General features: G+C 37.2%; 1 protein-coding gene across 1 annotated transcript in view; it reads right to left on the reverse strand.

Moving 5' to 3' along the window:
• The window catches only part of USP15 (ubiquitin specific peptidase 15), a 127558-nt gene extending 117426 nt beyond the window's left edge, over window positions 1–10132 (reverse strand). Inside the window, exon 1 of the mRNA XM_052639478.1 lies at window positions 10024–10132. Within this exon, the coding sequence (XP_052495438.1) occupies window positions 10024–10112 (89 nt within the window). The 5' untranslated portion in view covers window positions 10113–10132. The remainder of the gene's footprint in view (window positions 1–10023) is intronic.
• Between the last annotated feature and the right edge of the window lie 5663 nt (window positions 10133–15795).

Here is a 15795-nt window from a genome sequence, read left to right on the forward strand (position 1 = left end):
CAATACTTGTATCAAAGAGCTATATTAGTTTGAAATGAGACTGCTGAGACTACAATACTAAACCAGAAAGACCTAGAAAATTCTGTAGGTTCCTCATAGATAATAGATGAACATGGTATTTTACTAATATGACAAAACTGCCACTTCTTAATTCTAATACTTTCAAGTAATCATCCCTCAAAGAACCGTTTCCCATAAAATGGGTACGGCTATCACTCAAAGGCAGGCAGTGGCAGTGTATTTTAAAATGCAGGTTTCAGAGATGACTGCCTAGATCAGAATCTCTGCTGCACCGTATCACCATGTGCACTTAACTCTGTACTTCAGTTTCTGAAACTGTAAAAGAGAACACTATCACTTACTTTATACATACAAAAAGCTCTTAAACTTATACATGAATGGTAATATTTGTAATCATAGCCACAACTGCATGGTACATATAGATACTTAGCTATACCTTTTCTAAGATTTGAAAAGCTTGAAATTCATTCAAATTTATGAAAATAAATTTTCCATCTGTATCACAGATAAATCACTTGATTGAACTGTTAAACTTCATCAAGTTGCTATGACATATTGCTAAATAATATAAAGCAACCCAAATTATCAGATCTCTTTAACCATGATCATTTAACCCTTATCATTCTTTTTTCTTTCTTCTAGTTTTATTGATACAATTGACATACAGCACTATAAAAGTTTAAGGTGTACAGCGTAATGATTTGACTTACATACATACAGTCATGAAATGACTACCACAATAAATTTAGTGAACACCCATTATCTCATATAGACACAAAATTAAATAGAAAAAAATTTTCCTTATGATGAGAACAGTGGCCACAGGACTGGAAGAGATTCAGATTTTACTTCAATCCCAAAGAAGGGCAATGCCAAAGAATGTTCAAACTACAGTACGACTGCACTCATTTCACGTGCTAGCAAAGTAATGCTCAAAATCCTTCAATAGCATGTGAACTGAGAACATCCAGATGTATAAGCTGGATTTTAAAAAGGCAGAAGAACCAGAGAGCAAATTGCCAACATCCACTGGGTCACAGAAAAAGCAACAGAATTCCAGAGAAACATGTACTTCTGCTTCACTAACTAGGCTAAAGCCTTTGACTGTGTGGATCACAACAAACTGTGGAAAATTCTTCAAGAGATGGGAATATCATACCACCTTACCTTCCTCCTGAGAAACCTGTGTGCAGGTCAAGAAGCAACAGTTAAAACTGGACATGGAACAGCAAACTGGTTCAAACTGGGAAAAGAGTATGTCAAGGCTGTGTAGTGCTTATTTAACTTAATACAGAGTATATCAAGTGAAATACCAGCTGGATTAAGCACAAGCTGGAATCAACAATGCTGGGAGAAATATCAATAACCTCAGATTGCAGATGACACCATCCTAATGGCAGAAAGCTAAGAGGAACTAATGAGCCTCTTGATGAAGATCAAAGAGGAGACTGAAAAATCTGGCTTAAAATTCAACATTTGAAAAATGAAGATCATGGCATTCAGTCCCATCACTTCATGGCAAATAGATGGGGATAAAATGGAAACAGTGACAGACTTTATTTTCTTGCACTCCAAAATCACTGTGTATGGTGACTACAGCCATGAAATTAAAACATGTCTGTTTCTTGGAAGAAAAGCTGTGACAAATGTAGACAGTGTATTAAAAAGGAGACATCACTCTGTTGACAAAGGTCTGTCTAGTTAAAGCTATGGTTTTTCCAGTAGTCATGAACTGATGTGAGAGTTGGACCATAAAGAAAGCTGAGTGAGGAAGAATTGATGCTTTTGAACTGTGGTGCTGGAGAAGACTCTTGAGGGTCCCTTGGACAGCAAGGAGATCAAACCAGACAATCCTAAAGGAAATCAACCCTGAGTATCCACTGGAAGGAGTGATGCTCCAATACTGTGGCCACCTGATGAGAAGAGCCAACTCAGAAAAGATCCTGATGCTGAGAAAGACTGAAGACAGGAGGAGAAGAGGACAAGAGAGGATGAGATGGTTGGATGGCATCACAGATTCAAGGATATGAGTTTGAGCAAACTCCAAGAGACAGTGAAGGACAGGGAAGCCTGATGTGCTATAGTCCATGGGGTGGGCAAAGAGTCAGACACAACTGAGTGACTGAACAACAATGATGAGAATTCTTAGGATTTACTCTAACAGCTTTCACATATAATATTTAGCACTGTTAATTATATTACAATGGAATATTGTTTTTGTTGTTTAATCACTAAGTCATGTCCAACTCTTTTGCAACCCCAGGGACTATAGCTGGCCAGACTCCTCTGTCCATGGGGTTTCCTGGGCAGGAATACTGGAGTGGGTTGTCATTTCCTTCTCCTTCACCACTGAGCCACCAGGAAAGTCCCACGATGGAGTATTACTCAGCCATAAAGAAGAATGAAATCTTGCCAGGTGCAACATGAATGGACACGGAGGATATTATGCTAAGTGAAATAAGTCAGACAGACAAATATGTATGATTTCACACATATATGGAATCTAAAAAACAAACATAAGAAAACAAACAGTCACAGATACAGAAAACAAACAGGTGGTTGCTAGAGAAAAAGAAGGGAGGCAGAGGAGAGAAATAGGTAAGTGAGATTAAGAGGCACAAACTTACAGTTGCAAAATAAATGAGTCCCAAGCATGAAATGTACAATGTGGGAAATAGAATCAGTTATCATGTAATACCTTTGTATGGTGACACACAGTAACTAGACTTATCCTGGTGATCCTTTTGAAATGTATAGAAATATCGAATCACTATGTTCTATAACCGGAAGTAACAGTGTTACAGGAGAACCACCAACCAAACTCATAGAAAATTAGATCAGATTTGTGGTTACCACAGGCAAGGGCATGGGAGGAGGAGGACTTGTATGAAGGCAGTCAAAAGATACAAACTTACAGTTAGAAGATAAGTACTAGGGAGGTAATGTACAACATGATAAATGTAATTATCACCCTTAACCTTTTTGTTTTTTACTACAGGAACTTGATGCTCTTTTCATTCAAGCCAAGAATTTTTTCTCTAATGCTCCCCAGTTTTGATTTCACTGGCTAAGTGAAATAAGTTAGACAGAGAAAGACAAATATCATATATTACTTCTATGTGGAATCTTAAAAAAAAAAAGATACCAAAAAAAAAAATGAACTTATTTCCAAAACAGAGACTCATAGACACAGAAAATAAACTTTTGGTTACCAAAGGGGAAAGTGGGACACGGGGCGGGGGGGTTAATTAGGAATTTGGGATTAAAATATACACACTACTATATATAAAATACATAACTCACAAGGACCTACTGTATAGCATAAGGACCCATATTCAATATCTTGTAATAGCCTGTAATGGAAAAATCTAAAAAATATGTATCTATATCTGAATCACCTTGCTGTACACCTGAAACACAACATTGTAAATCAACTATTTCAGTTTTAAAAACAAAAACTGGCTCTCTAAAACTTAGACTAGCCTGGTCTCAGAGACACTCTGGACTTGTTTGTGAGAGAGCCTTTGATGCCTTTCACTAAAAAGTCTTTTCTAAGGCTACTTCTGCTAAATCATTTTCCTGAATTATGAGGAATTATCACACTAATACCTGGACCTTCTCAAAGCTAAAGGAAGAGTGGAAGGGACAGCATTTTTAGTATTCCTCCTCGTAAAGAAGAAAAAGTAGTCATTACCCTCCTTTTCTTTTTGGAGAACTATAAGAAAACCAAGTGGAATCTTACTGACAGGAGCAGTATTCTAGGCATAACCAAATATAGGTTAACCCTACAGAGGTTTTCTGCCTTATATTAGAATCTGAGCTTCTTTCTTTTTGAGGAGCTGTTCTTGACTGTTCCCTCAGATACATCATTTTAATCTGTATTCAAAACTGAGGTCACTTACTACCACTCAGTCTTACTCTAGGTTTCTTTGGTAGTGGCTTCTGTGTACAATGGATGGTGAGGCTAAACGAACTACATTTCCCTTTCTAAAGAACAGATGGAGAAAGAATCTGAAAAAACAACTTCAAAGGAATAAATATAAGATACAGAGTGTGAATTACAGTGGTAACTGAGGAAATGAAAATAAGAGGCACAAACCAAACTCACATTACTCAGGGAGGGAAAAAAACCAGCACTGCGGACAAATTCTATATGGAGACTATGAAGAAACAGTCTAATGGTTTATGAAATACTGTTTGAATTACACCTGAGTAGTGACAACACAAAACATTTTAATACCGAAAAGATACTAATGGGATTTAGTATTTTAAATCATTATAAACCAGGTATGTAAGTAATATTTTAAAAACCAGCTCTGAAACCCTCAAACATCTATAAAATGAGGTAAATAAAATTCTTGCTTTAATAGCTGCACGAGTATAAAGCATTTAGGATAGTGGCTAGAAGAGAGTAAGCATTCAATACATGCTCACTAGTGGTGGTACTATTACCTGTGAACCACATGCAAACCAACTGATTTCTCTCAACTCAGATTTCTCATCTACAAGAACAGAATACACACTTATTTTGAGAATCCAACCAGATGTATACAAACAGCTTCACCAGTAATTCTCAACTTTCCCTTTATCTCCTTGCCAATATAGCTGATGGTTTCAATTCACTTTTATCAATAATCATAGTTTTTCAGTGAAGTTATTCTCACAGTGAGGTAAAGAAAAATCACTCTAAACTCTTGTCCAACTTAATGGACATGAATTTGAACAAAATCCTGGAGACGGTGAAGGACACAAAAACCTGGTGTGCTGCAGTCCATGGGGTCACAAAGAGTTGGACATGCCTGAGTGACTGAACGACACGTAATAAAACAAATATATCTAATGACTAACAATATGGCAAAACTCATTTTATCAGCAGTGATACTACATGGACTGTCAGTTTTCAGATGTTACAGAGGTATCAATATGGTTATGTACCTTCCACTGTCTTAAGCATGGTTTGACTCTGAAAATTCACAAGAAGTTGGTAACCATGGAACATAAAATACCTAACTTTCACGTTTGCATTTTCTGGGCTATTTCTATGGATTCTTAGTGGGGGAAAAAAAAAGTCTTATATATTTGTGATTTATACTTTTAAAATATGGGTAAAGTACTAAAACAAAATATCCTACTCTTACTACAAGCTCTTACTATCTGCTTGATACGCTGTTTCTGTAAAACTATACGTAAAGGGGCCATATGGCCTAGCTTATGATTACTAATAAACAAAATCCCAAATCGAAACATATACATGAGCCCAATTGCTTTTGTTTAAATGTACTTTTGGACTGAAATAATATTTGTTTTACATATTCAGTTAATAACCTACTAATCCTTAAACATATTTTTTTCTCCAAAAGCAGTATAAGATTTTCCATCATATCAAAACTAAACAGTCACAAGAAACAAGTGTGGGATAAAATGGTAGAATTCTCTTTCTAAATATAAATTAGATTCCATTTAAAGAGAAAAGAATGTCCATTTAAAAAAAACAAGTGGAACACTTTAAAATGCATCTTTAAAAGGCCTGATTTAAAGCCCCAAACTACTTGGGTCCAAATCTCAGACGTATCACTGTATGAACACTTCTTCTAGCCTATCTGAGGAAACTCCTATTCTGGCCAGTGTGAACTGGCACACATTCACATTCTGGTACCCTAGAATCATGGTAATGAAGAACTAAGTGATTCAACAACACCTAGCACAGTGCCTTTTTAATGTAATATCATAGGTCATGGCCTGACAATTCTTTTCTCATCATACTTACATCCAAGCAATTTAGTAACAGTTACAAAATTATTTTCTAAAACATCTATTTAATACTTTGTATGTGCTAATGAAAAAAGGTGGTATGATTTAGGAAAAAATAAAATCTGAATGTCACTAAGTAGATGCTAAAGCTCTGGATATGCTTGGCCAAATTAATCTTGGCTTCACTAACAACTTACAAGTGATTTTAAAACTTATGAAAAAGATTAAGGAGAAGCTACTTTTCTCAATTTTAAGCAATTAAAATGTGAAAAATATGCTTTAACGTCCCTACTTCTGTTATGTTCATCAATTGACTAACACTAAAAAACAGTTTGGCTTTCTGGTTTCATTTGATGCAAATGATATAACATATATCCTATTTCAGAGGTAAACACTTTGATACAATTAAAGCTAACAGTAAGGGTAATATAAAAACTTGTTGGCAGGCACACACTAAACAATTTGGAGTTCATATTGATTAATAGTTTCCATTTACATTATTAACTGATCGCCTAATTTAAGATTATTTTGTTAGTGTGAATCAAAGTTGTAAAAACATAAGGGACTACATAAAATAAAGATTGCTATGTAAAACAGTAGGAAAGGAAAGCTCTAAAATTGAAATTAATGCCTCCTCTATCAAAAAAACTTGATTGGTCCAATTCCTCTGCAGTTTGAGACAAAAACATCACACATGACTATATGAGTACATTTTAAAATGACTATAAATGAAAGTTACTCTTCAAAGTTACCTTAAATCTACTAATTTTATTAGAGTTTATACAAAAATGACATGTGAGATTTAATCTGTAAAGTAAGCTTTGAACATACTTGAACATAAAAATTAGTGGAAATGATTGGTAGATACATAACATTTAATGTAATAAGGGAATACAGCAATGATTTTGGTGACTTATAATCATCTATTTATTTACTTACAATAAATCTATTTTAAAAGAAATCACCTAAGAGAGTACATAGCCCACATGTATTTGTATATTTGTATACTTATTTAACTATCATTCCCTTCAATAGGTTCTTCCATCCCTGATATACTTAATGCAATGTACTTTAAACAAATTTTCCTTTTATTTTATTAGAAGAAACTACCATGTACCTAAAAATTAAGTTGTCTTTCATTCATCCTAAGCCAAACAGTTCTAGCTCCTTTACTCTTTTTCTATAGTTTCTGAATTCTAATAGTGTTGTGCATAGTTTTCTGAATCTCTCCCTGAAGCTTAGCACAGTTGAGGAAACAGCATAAAAGATTACGGCTTCTAAAGCAGATACCTTGGCTTCTAAAGCAGATACCTGTTACTTTTATACCCAACCTTTTTAAGAAGTATCTCTCTTTTACATCAATTTTGACATTTTTGTCACCACAAAATTTAATACCAAACATATCATAAGGTTTGTTTCGCATCTCAGACACGTGTAGCTTATTTTTATCTCTAGAAAGTTAGTTGCCAGATAAAAATCATCCACTATTTACAAATAAACAGAAATTCTAGTATCCACATAGCAAATCTGTATCCTTGGCCAGGTGTTAGCATTAATTACCACAGTAGTAAGAGGCAGTCCTTTTCTGCAAAGTGCTCACAACCTAATTAATGATCTTTACTTACTTGAATGTATTTGACTATAACATGAAATGTTACTATTAAAATTTCAAGAATAAACTCATGGTAAATCTATCATTTTTTCTTAACAGTCCAATCAGTCTTTTCAAGATGGTAACATACATATGCCAAGAAAATGTTTCATTTGCATATGGCCCATTTCAGCTATTAAAATACAAACATAATTTGCCCACCCACAAATGACTAACCCAAGGCTTTTTTAAGACTTTAAAAAGAGAAATAACTGTTTAACAAGTTTTAATGAGTACCAAAAACATGAACCTAAGCTACAACTAAACCATTAAATATCTTTACGAATTCTGTACTCATGAACACATTATCAAATTCATACTTAACAAATTATTCTCCTTAAAATTCTGAATTAAACTTTTGCTAATTCCTTTTTTGATAGGTTTCACTTGCTAATTCCAAGTAAACTGGCTCACATATAAACCAAATTAGTTTCTGGAGCATCCCAGTACCATCTTTTCCTGTACTTTTTTCCTGTAAATGAGAGGGGAAATCAATTGTGAGGATAAACGTTCGCATATTCTGCTGTTAATTAAATGTCTGGGCCTCAGTTTTCTTTTAAGATGGAAGCACTAAAATGCCTCAAATTTATGAACTTCCTGTATTTACTCTTATAAATATCAACAGATCTTTAAAATGATTTACAGTAACTTTGTCAAAAATAAAAATGCTAAACTTTAATGGTCACAATATCCATACTGCTTTGGTCATCCTTTATGGTTAACACCACCAATTATTACTCAGTATATCAAAACCACAACAACAGTAACAAGGAGTAATATACATAAAAGTAATATCTATATATTAAATTAAATAGCATCACCAACTCAATGAACATGAGTTACAGCAAACTCCAGGAGACAGAGAAGGACAGGGAAGCCTGCCGCACTAGAGTCCATGGGGTCACAAAGAGTCAGACACAACTTAGCGACTGAACATCAACAAATATATTAAATTGTAGACTTGTATTTCATGAAAATCCACATTTACCTTTGTATAAGGTGGTATTAGGCAAGGTAAATTAAGAATGTTAAAATGTTCTTTAACAAACAAGAAGAAGGATTGATTTCATTTTTTACAATTCACAGGAAAAGGTAAATAAAAATGTCCTAGGAAATGTCCAATTTCCCCACAGTAATGAACATCATAGGAACACTCCCTTATGAACAAAATGATTATTAAACCATATTTTTTGCTGTAATCCAACACGTGTATGTTTACACTCAGGGATTTTTAATCATATAAAACTTACAGTGTGGCCTAACAAAATAAGAAAAAGTACCAAAACTTGGACCAAAGTATTTAAATTCAAGTCCCAGGTCTGTCATCTACTAGCTTACTTGACAATGATTCTAATACCACAGCATTTTAACAGAAATGGTGGTGATAAGAAGGTAACTAAAACTTAGTGTTATATCAAGGCAGAAAATCTTGTAGACTATTTCACTGAATCAGGATAAACCCCTAAATGAAATTATTCTGTCCATTTCGTAGATGAAATCATTGAGATGCAATTTGAATTAACTTTCCTCAAAGTCACACTGCAAGCTAAGTGGTGGAAAGGCTAACCTAATGAGTCTAAATCTTACACTCCTTCCACTAAGCCATAATGAGGAAATGAAAAAACACGCTGCATATTATACACAACTGTTATGGTGACGATGGAAAAGTGAAAATAACTTTTATTATAATAAAGAAGCACATGATCCTTCCTAATGAAACAGAGCATTTTAGGTTACATATTCACATACTTAAGTTATTTTGATTACCACTTGATATGGCCCACAAATATTAAAATCTACAAATACTTCCTTCGATATTTTAAGTATATCCCTTGGTATTTTATAAGTTTGAATGTCAGCAAGTGACTGAAGCTTCAAGTCGACTTATCTACTTCTTGCAGGCCTAACTTATCCTTCCAGTGAGAGGGAAGGGCTGCACTTCGAAGAGAAACGCTGCCGGCGTCTATCAAGCCTCCACTAAAGCACAAGACCACGTGGTACCACTCAGAAGCCTAAGGTTCAGTACTCCTCTCCCTCCTTTTGACAAGGAACTAGGAACTAGGTTCCTTTCTCTTAAGTGGCGCCCTGACACATGCCACCTGTGTAGTAAGAACCGCAAACATCCTGCAGCCGGCCTCCCGGAAGAATACGAGAATCAGAATAGGGGAACTTGGATGCCGACAATGCAGGGAAAGGAAATGACTAAAGAAGTGAAGCGGGTGAGATCGTGATCAGCCGCGAGACCAGGACCTGTCAAACATTAAGTGAGAGTCTCACACCGAACGAGAGTAACCTATCCTTCGGGAAGGCCTGAAGTGGGAGCGGCACAACCAGAGGGAGAAGGACGAGGAGAACCGCACGAGCCGCCGCCGCCGCTCCCCGCAAGCCTTTCAGCATGCCTCGACGAGCCATGAACCGTGGCCCTCATTTCGGGTCCAGTCTTTGCCCCAACCTTGCGGAAGCGGCCAAAATCCTGCTGCCTGAGGCGGCCGCCGCCGGACCTGCCCGCACCTGTCACCAGCGAGACACCAGCCCGCAGTTCCCACCGAGTTCCCCACCACCCTCGGGCAACCGCAGCCACCTCAACCTCTTTCCCTCACCAGGTGTCCCCTTTCCGGAGCGAGGTTTTGAGCAGCGTCGCGATGTCAGATCGCTGGATGTCCAGATCTGCCGCTCCGCCTTCCGCCATCTTCTTCCACTAGCGGTAGCGGAGGCGGCAGCGACGGCGGCGGCACGCCCCAGAGCATTGTGGGAATGGCGTCCCGCGGCCCCTCCCAGTCGGCAGGTCGAAACCAAAAGAGACGTAAGGCGGGGGGGGAGTGCGCCTCCGGACCGGCGTTGGCCCCGGGCGGAGTGAGTGCTCCGCCGTGGTCGGCTGCCTCGCATCGGCCCCCGCCCGTCCAGCAGCTCGCCAAGGCCTCCTACGACCCGGGAACGCCTGGTTTTAACTCTCGTCTGTGGGGCCTGGATCCTGTCTCATTTGAGCGGTGCCACCGCCCTGTCCATCCTGCCTTCTGCCGTCCCCTCCGTCTTTCCCACAGACGCCTGAAAACCCTTATTTGCGCATTCACTCACGCTTGAGGGCGGGGCGGGGCGGGGGGCGTGGGGACGGCTAAAATATGGCAGAAAATTTGTAACAGGTCTGTGACTCGAGTCTTTCCGTTGCGAGTCCCAGAACCTAAACTCGGTGAAGACTGGACCAAACCTAGCGACCCGAAGCCGAACGCTTAGCCGCAGTGCTCTTTCTGGGCTTTCTTGCGCTCCTATTCCTGCTGTAGGTGGAGACCTTTTATAGGCTCTTTGTGACGCCTCCCCAGGCACACCCAGATAGCTAAGCTGCAGTGAAAAACATGTTCCAGTTCCTCGGTGAACAAGGTGTAAAATATGTATCGAATAGTGCCAGGTACTAAAGTAAAGGAGCGAAAACAGGCAAGAAACCCATTCTCCTAGATACTGTGAAGTGACATATTCCTAGCCACACCTTCCCATGGTGTGTGCACTTGAAAGTAGCTAATACCAGCAATTATTTGAAGCCGATTATGTCAAAAAGGGGAAAATCGAGTCTCAGCAATCAAATGCCAAGGTCACACAGCAAGTGGAGAGGCCAGTTTATAATCCAGCTTCACGTGCACACTGGCTCGCTGTCCAGTATAGTACACTAATTACCACTCCTTCAGCTCAGCTCAGTCGTGTCCGACTCTTTGCGACCCCACGAAAGCCTAAACTAACATAGAAACTAGGCTGCACTAATTCATTTAAAACAAACAAAAAACAACCCCTTTGTACACCTAGTGGCTAGCGCTTTGTACACCTAGTGCTGCCTAACATAAGAGTGACCTAAATATGTGTTTCAGAAATGAATTGTGGCAAAACTGCGTAATTCCAAGCATGAAGATGTCCAGCGATTTGACTGTAAGAAAACATGATGTGAAAAGTCTAAAGGATGGATAAGAATTCCAGCATGATCTCTCTTGTTTAATTTTCAGCCTCTATGCTAACTCATTTGGTGGGAATGCAAAAAATGGGTGTGATATACTAATAAGTGTTGAACCCTTCCAAGTCAGGGTAGTATAATTTGTGTGTATCAGCATTAGGATTGCTTATTTTCTTTGAAGTAATACTATTTTGTATTCTTGTATCCTTGATTTGAAAGTCTGAAAACAGCTTCCAGTTCCTGCTATTTCTTATACCATTTGACTTTTGACAAGTTAAAAATTAGTTTAACTATGAGTGCTATCAAAGAGTTAAGTTTCCCTCCTTTCGCACCTAAACTCTGAAAGAGGACTAAGTAATTTTTCAGAAAGTGGCCTATGGATATGGGAAAAATAATGGAATCATATGAACGAATATGAATTCAAACCTCATGTTCATGCCTCAACCTCTAGCTGCAAAGTATTTAGCTATAGTTTAATCATTAAATTGAGAAAGATAATACCTGTGTTAAAGAATTTTTTATGAAGATTAAGAAAACAATGTATGTGTATTACCTGGGACACAGTAGCCAATCAATAAACACTAATGTTCTCTATTGATGGGATTATTTGTAATAGTGTATTAATTGTATCTCAGTAAAGTTATTGGGAAAAAAAGTTACAGGTTTGAAGGCAAAGATCCTCTCCATCGTTTTATAAACACAAGAACTGAGAAGTGATGCCTCATGCATACCCTGCTATCTAGTTTGGTTTTTTTTTTTTAAAGAAAGGGCATTGCTGATATGTTGAACTCTGTATCCATGCAACAAAATGAAATAACATTTTATTCGTTTGCATCATGTTCAAGGCAATGAGTTAACTGGATATAGATGTGTAAGTTCAATGTCAATTTGAATTATAAGTCAGATTGATGAGGTCATTTTGTATACCTAACTAGTTGCCTTCAGAGTCGAGAAAGAAGAGTCACAGTATTTTATTTAACAAGCACTGATACAGTGCCAAATCAGGTTCTAAACGCTTTAAAGTGTTATTTTGATTCTCCTAACAATTCTATGAGGCAAGTATTATTACTACTCTCATTAGGTAGTTAAGGACTTCCGTGGTGGCTCAGACCGTAAAGCGACTGCCTACAATGCGGGAGGCCAGGGTTCAATCCCTCGGTCAGGAAGATCTCCTGGAGAAGGAAATGGCAACGAACTCCAGTATTTTTGCCTGGAAAATCTCATGGACGGAGGAGCCTGACTCTTTGGGACCCCATGGACCGTAGCCTACTACGCTCCTCCATCCATGGGATTTTCCAGACAAGAGTACTGGAGTGGGTTGCCATTTCCTTCTCCAGAGAATCTTCCCGACCCAGGGATCGAACCTGAATCTCCCTCATTGTAGGCAAACACTTTACTGTCTGAGCCACCAGAGAAGCCTATTAGGCTACAGTCCATGGGGTCGCAAAGAGTCCTACTCAACTGAGTGACTTCACTCACTCACTCACTAGGTAGATAAGGAATTGAGGCAAGCAACAGAACCCAGATTTGAAACCAAGCAGTCTAGTTCCAACATCTAGAAGGTTTGGGTAAATTTTATTTTTCTACTGGCCTTTACAGTCTTGATAATAGCAATCAGTTGATTGTTATAGTTAGTAAACTTAAATTGCTTAAATTAGTAAGCAAGTTTACAAATTTATGGAAATTCTGCTTATCATACTTCTACTCTCAGTTATGAAGAGAAATAAGATACTGTTTATAAATACTAAATTGGTTAATGTTCACTACTGAATATCCTTTTTCTCTGCTGAATAAGTAGATAATTGATGAGAAATATTACTTTCCTTTGACCCACACAGATAAATACTAAATTGGTTAATGTTCACTACTGAATATCCTTTTTCTCTGCTGAATAAGTAGATAATTGATGAGAAATATTACTTTCCTTTGACCCACACAGATAACTGAACCAGGTGTTACATTGGCTTGTTTGGAATAAGTCTCTTCATTGATGCTTCCTTAATTAACTTTATAAAAAATGTACTATTTTCTTGGTGATTGCTGTTACCTTCTCAGACTCTGCACCTTTCTTACCTATTAAAAATTTAACCTAGGACTTTGAATAGGGAAAAGGGGTATCTGAGTACTTTAGATTTTAAGCTTGATATGAATCAAGTGCATTTTATCTAAAAGCAGGATTCCTTCATCTTCAAATAATTCTCTATCTGCTTACTGATGTTTAAGTGATCTCTTTCAGAAAGGTTATTATATTCAACAATTAAAAGGTAGGACTTCAAATGTCAACAATCTGGAAGAGTATAAGTCTTAAAACTAAGGTGTCAAGTGAGTGCTTGATAGACCTCAGACGGACCAGAGAAAGAAGAAAAAGAACTGCATCTTTAGATAGAGTTGAATGCAAGAAAGTACAAAGAATTCAAAAAGGAACTTTGATTACTTCACAGTTTTGTTTGGTGTTGGCTACATGAGCCTAAGGAAAAATCTACTAGAATCAGCACATTCCCTAAAGGGACAATGATTGATGACCTAGCAGTTTTTATTTCTTAGCTCTTCCTAACTCGGGGTCTTCAGGAACCACTGCTTCACTTTTTCCTTCTTCCTTGTCCTTCTACAGTTATTCCTTTTGATAATTCCCCACTCCCCCATGCCTGTTCAACTCTCTAAACCCTTCATTATTTTCTCTTTTGTTATAAAGTTACATTTTCCCCTTTACTAGCTCTCTGAACAGCTAAAAAGCAGTGGAAAGGAGGGAGAGTAGTGCAAACACCAAAACAGCATGTAGTAATATGCTTAATCTGTTAATGATATTTTGAAACAAGATATGAATAAAAATTGTAAGTGCGACGATGCAGTTTTTAAAACTTAAAAAACCCGCAGTCTTCTTATTTCAGATAAATGTTATGTTCTGATAAAGAGAAAGAAAAAGTAGTGAAATGAATACAGTGTCTTACACAAAGGGCCAGTGTACTTGGATTTTGACTCTGGCTTGGTGCCACTAACTAGCTTGGTCACCTTGGCCAAGTTATTTAATCTCTGTGAACATTGCTTTTTTTCATAAAAAATAAGGTGATTAGACTCTTCTGGGGCTGAAACTCAAATGCTTGCAAGGGTTTGATAATAGCTAATGTAAATGAGTGAAGCAAAACTGTTGTTACGACAGTGAGGAGTTGTGTGAACTCTAATGAAAGATCTGCCCTAACTAAAGTTATTTAAATTAAAAAAAGAGAGAACAAACAAAATTATACCTTCTATCCTAAAGAATCTAGAAAGTTTAATTTTAAGATGGGCGTGAAGTCTGCCAATGGATTATTCGGAGCTGCTACTTTAAATTCTCTGTTTTGGAAACATAACCAAAATGCTGTGAAAGCTGACACTACTCTGGAGGTTGATGTCAGTCTATGGTAGATACTAAATGATCAGAGAACTAAACTGAGTTAAATCAATGAACAAATCAAATATTCTTATAGATCTAGAATTACAGCAAAAAAAATTCTTAAGAGATAGTATATTCTGTGGGTCCTAGATATTTCAAAATGAAATGTACCCGTATAGTGCAAAACTTTTGCAAGAAAAGAGTTTGGTTATCCTATCCAACAGAGTGGTTGGTGGTGGTTTAGTCATTAAAGTCGTTTGAAAGTCTTTTGACCCCATGATGGTAGCCTACCAGGATCCTCTGTTCATGGGATTTCCCAGGCAAGAGTACTGGAGTGGGTTGCAGTTTCGTTCTCCAGGTGATCCTCCTGTTTGAAGGATCATACTTGGGTCTGCTGCTTGGCAGGTGGATTCTTTACTGCTGAGCCACCTGGGAAGACATCCAGCAAAGAGTGATATAGATTAAATCAAGATTAATAGGAGGGAAATCTGCCCATTTTATTTTTTCTTTATTTGCTGCTTATATTTATTGACATATTAAAGGTTAAATGTGTTATATCTATAAATAGAATTCAAGGTTCATAAATGACCACTTCATGAAAAAATAGATATGTTAAACAGCCTCTGAGTCCTTTTCCCAAGCTTCATAATAATAGATGGATTTTAGAAAGCTACATCATTTCAAAGATGCTGATCTTTTGTTTTAAAAGACAAGTTAAACAAAATATTGATCTTAACATATACTTGATCATTCTTATTTTATATCAGTTTTGTTTAAGAGTTTAAACATGTTTTCTTTTATGCCCGTGTATCTTAGAAATCTAAACATCTAAAGTGAGGTAGAGACTTGTGTAACAATCTGGTGATTCTGCAACTATATAAATTCCAGAGAGATTAACTTTGTTTCCTCCCAAGAGAGAATCAAATTATTCAGATTTTCTGTTTGGACAATCCTTCTCTTCATTTTGGCTTAGATAGCAAGAAGGTTTAAACTGCTGACAAAGAGTTTTAGAACAATATATTTTATAATAGCAGGTCTTAAAGACTACATCTATATTCTGGGAGTGAT

This window comes from Budorcas taxicolor, chromosome 5 (genome assembly GCF_023091745.1).
Source record: "Budorcas taxicolor isolate Tak-1 chromosome 5, Takin1.1, whole genome shotgun sequence".
Lineage (NCBI taxonomy): Eukaryota > Metazoa > Chordata > Mammalia > Artiodactyla > Bovidae > Budorcas > Budorcas taxicolor.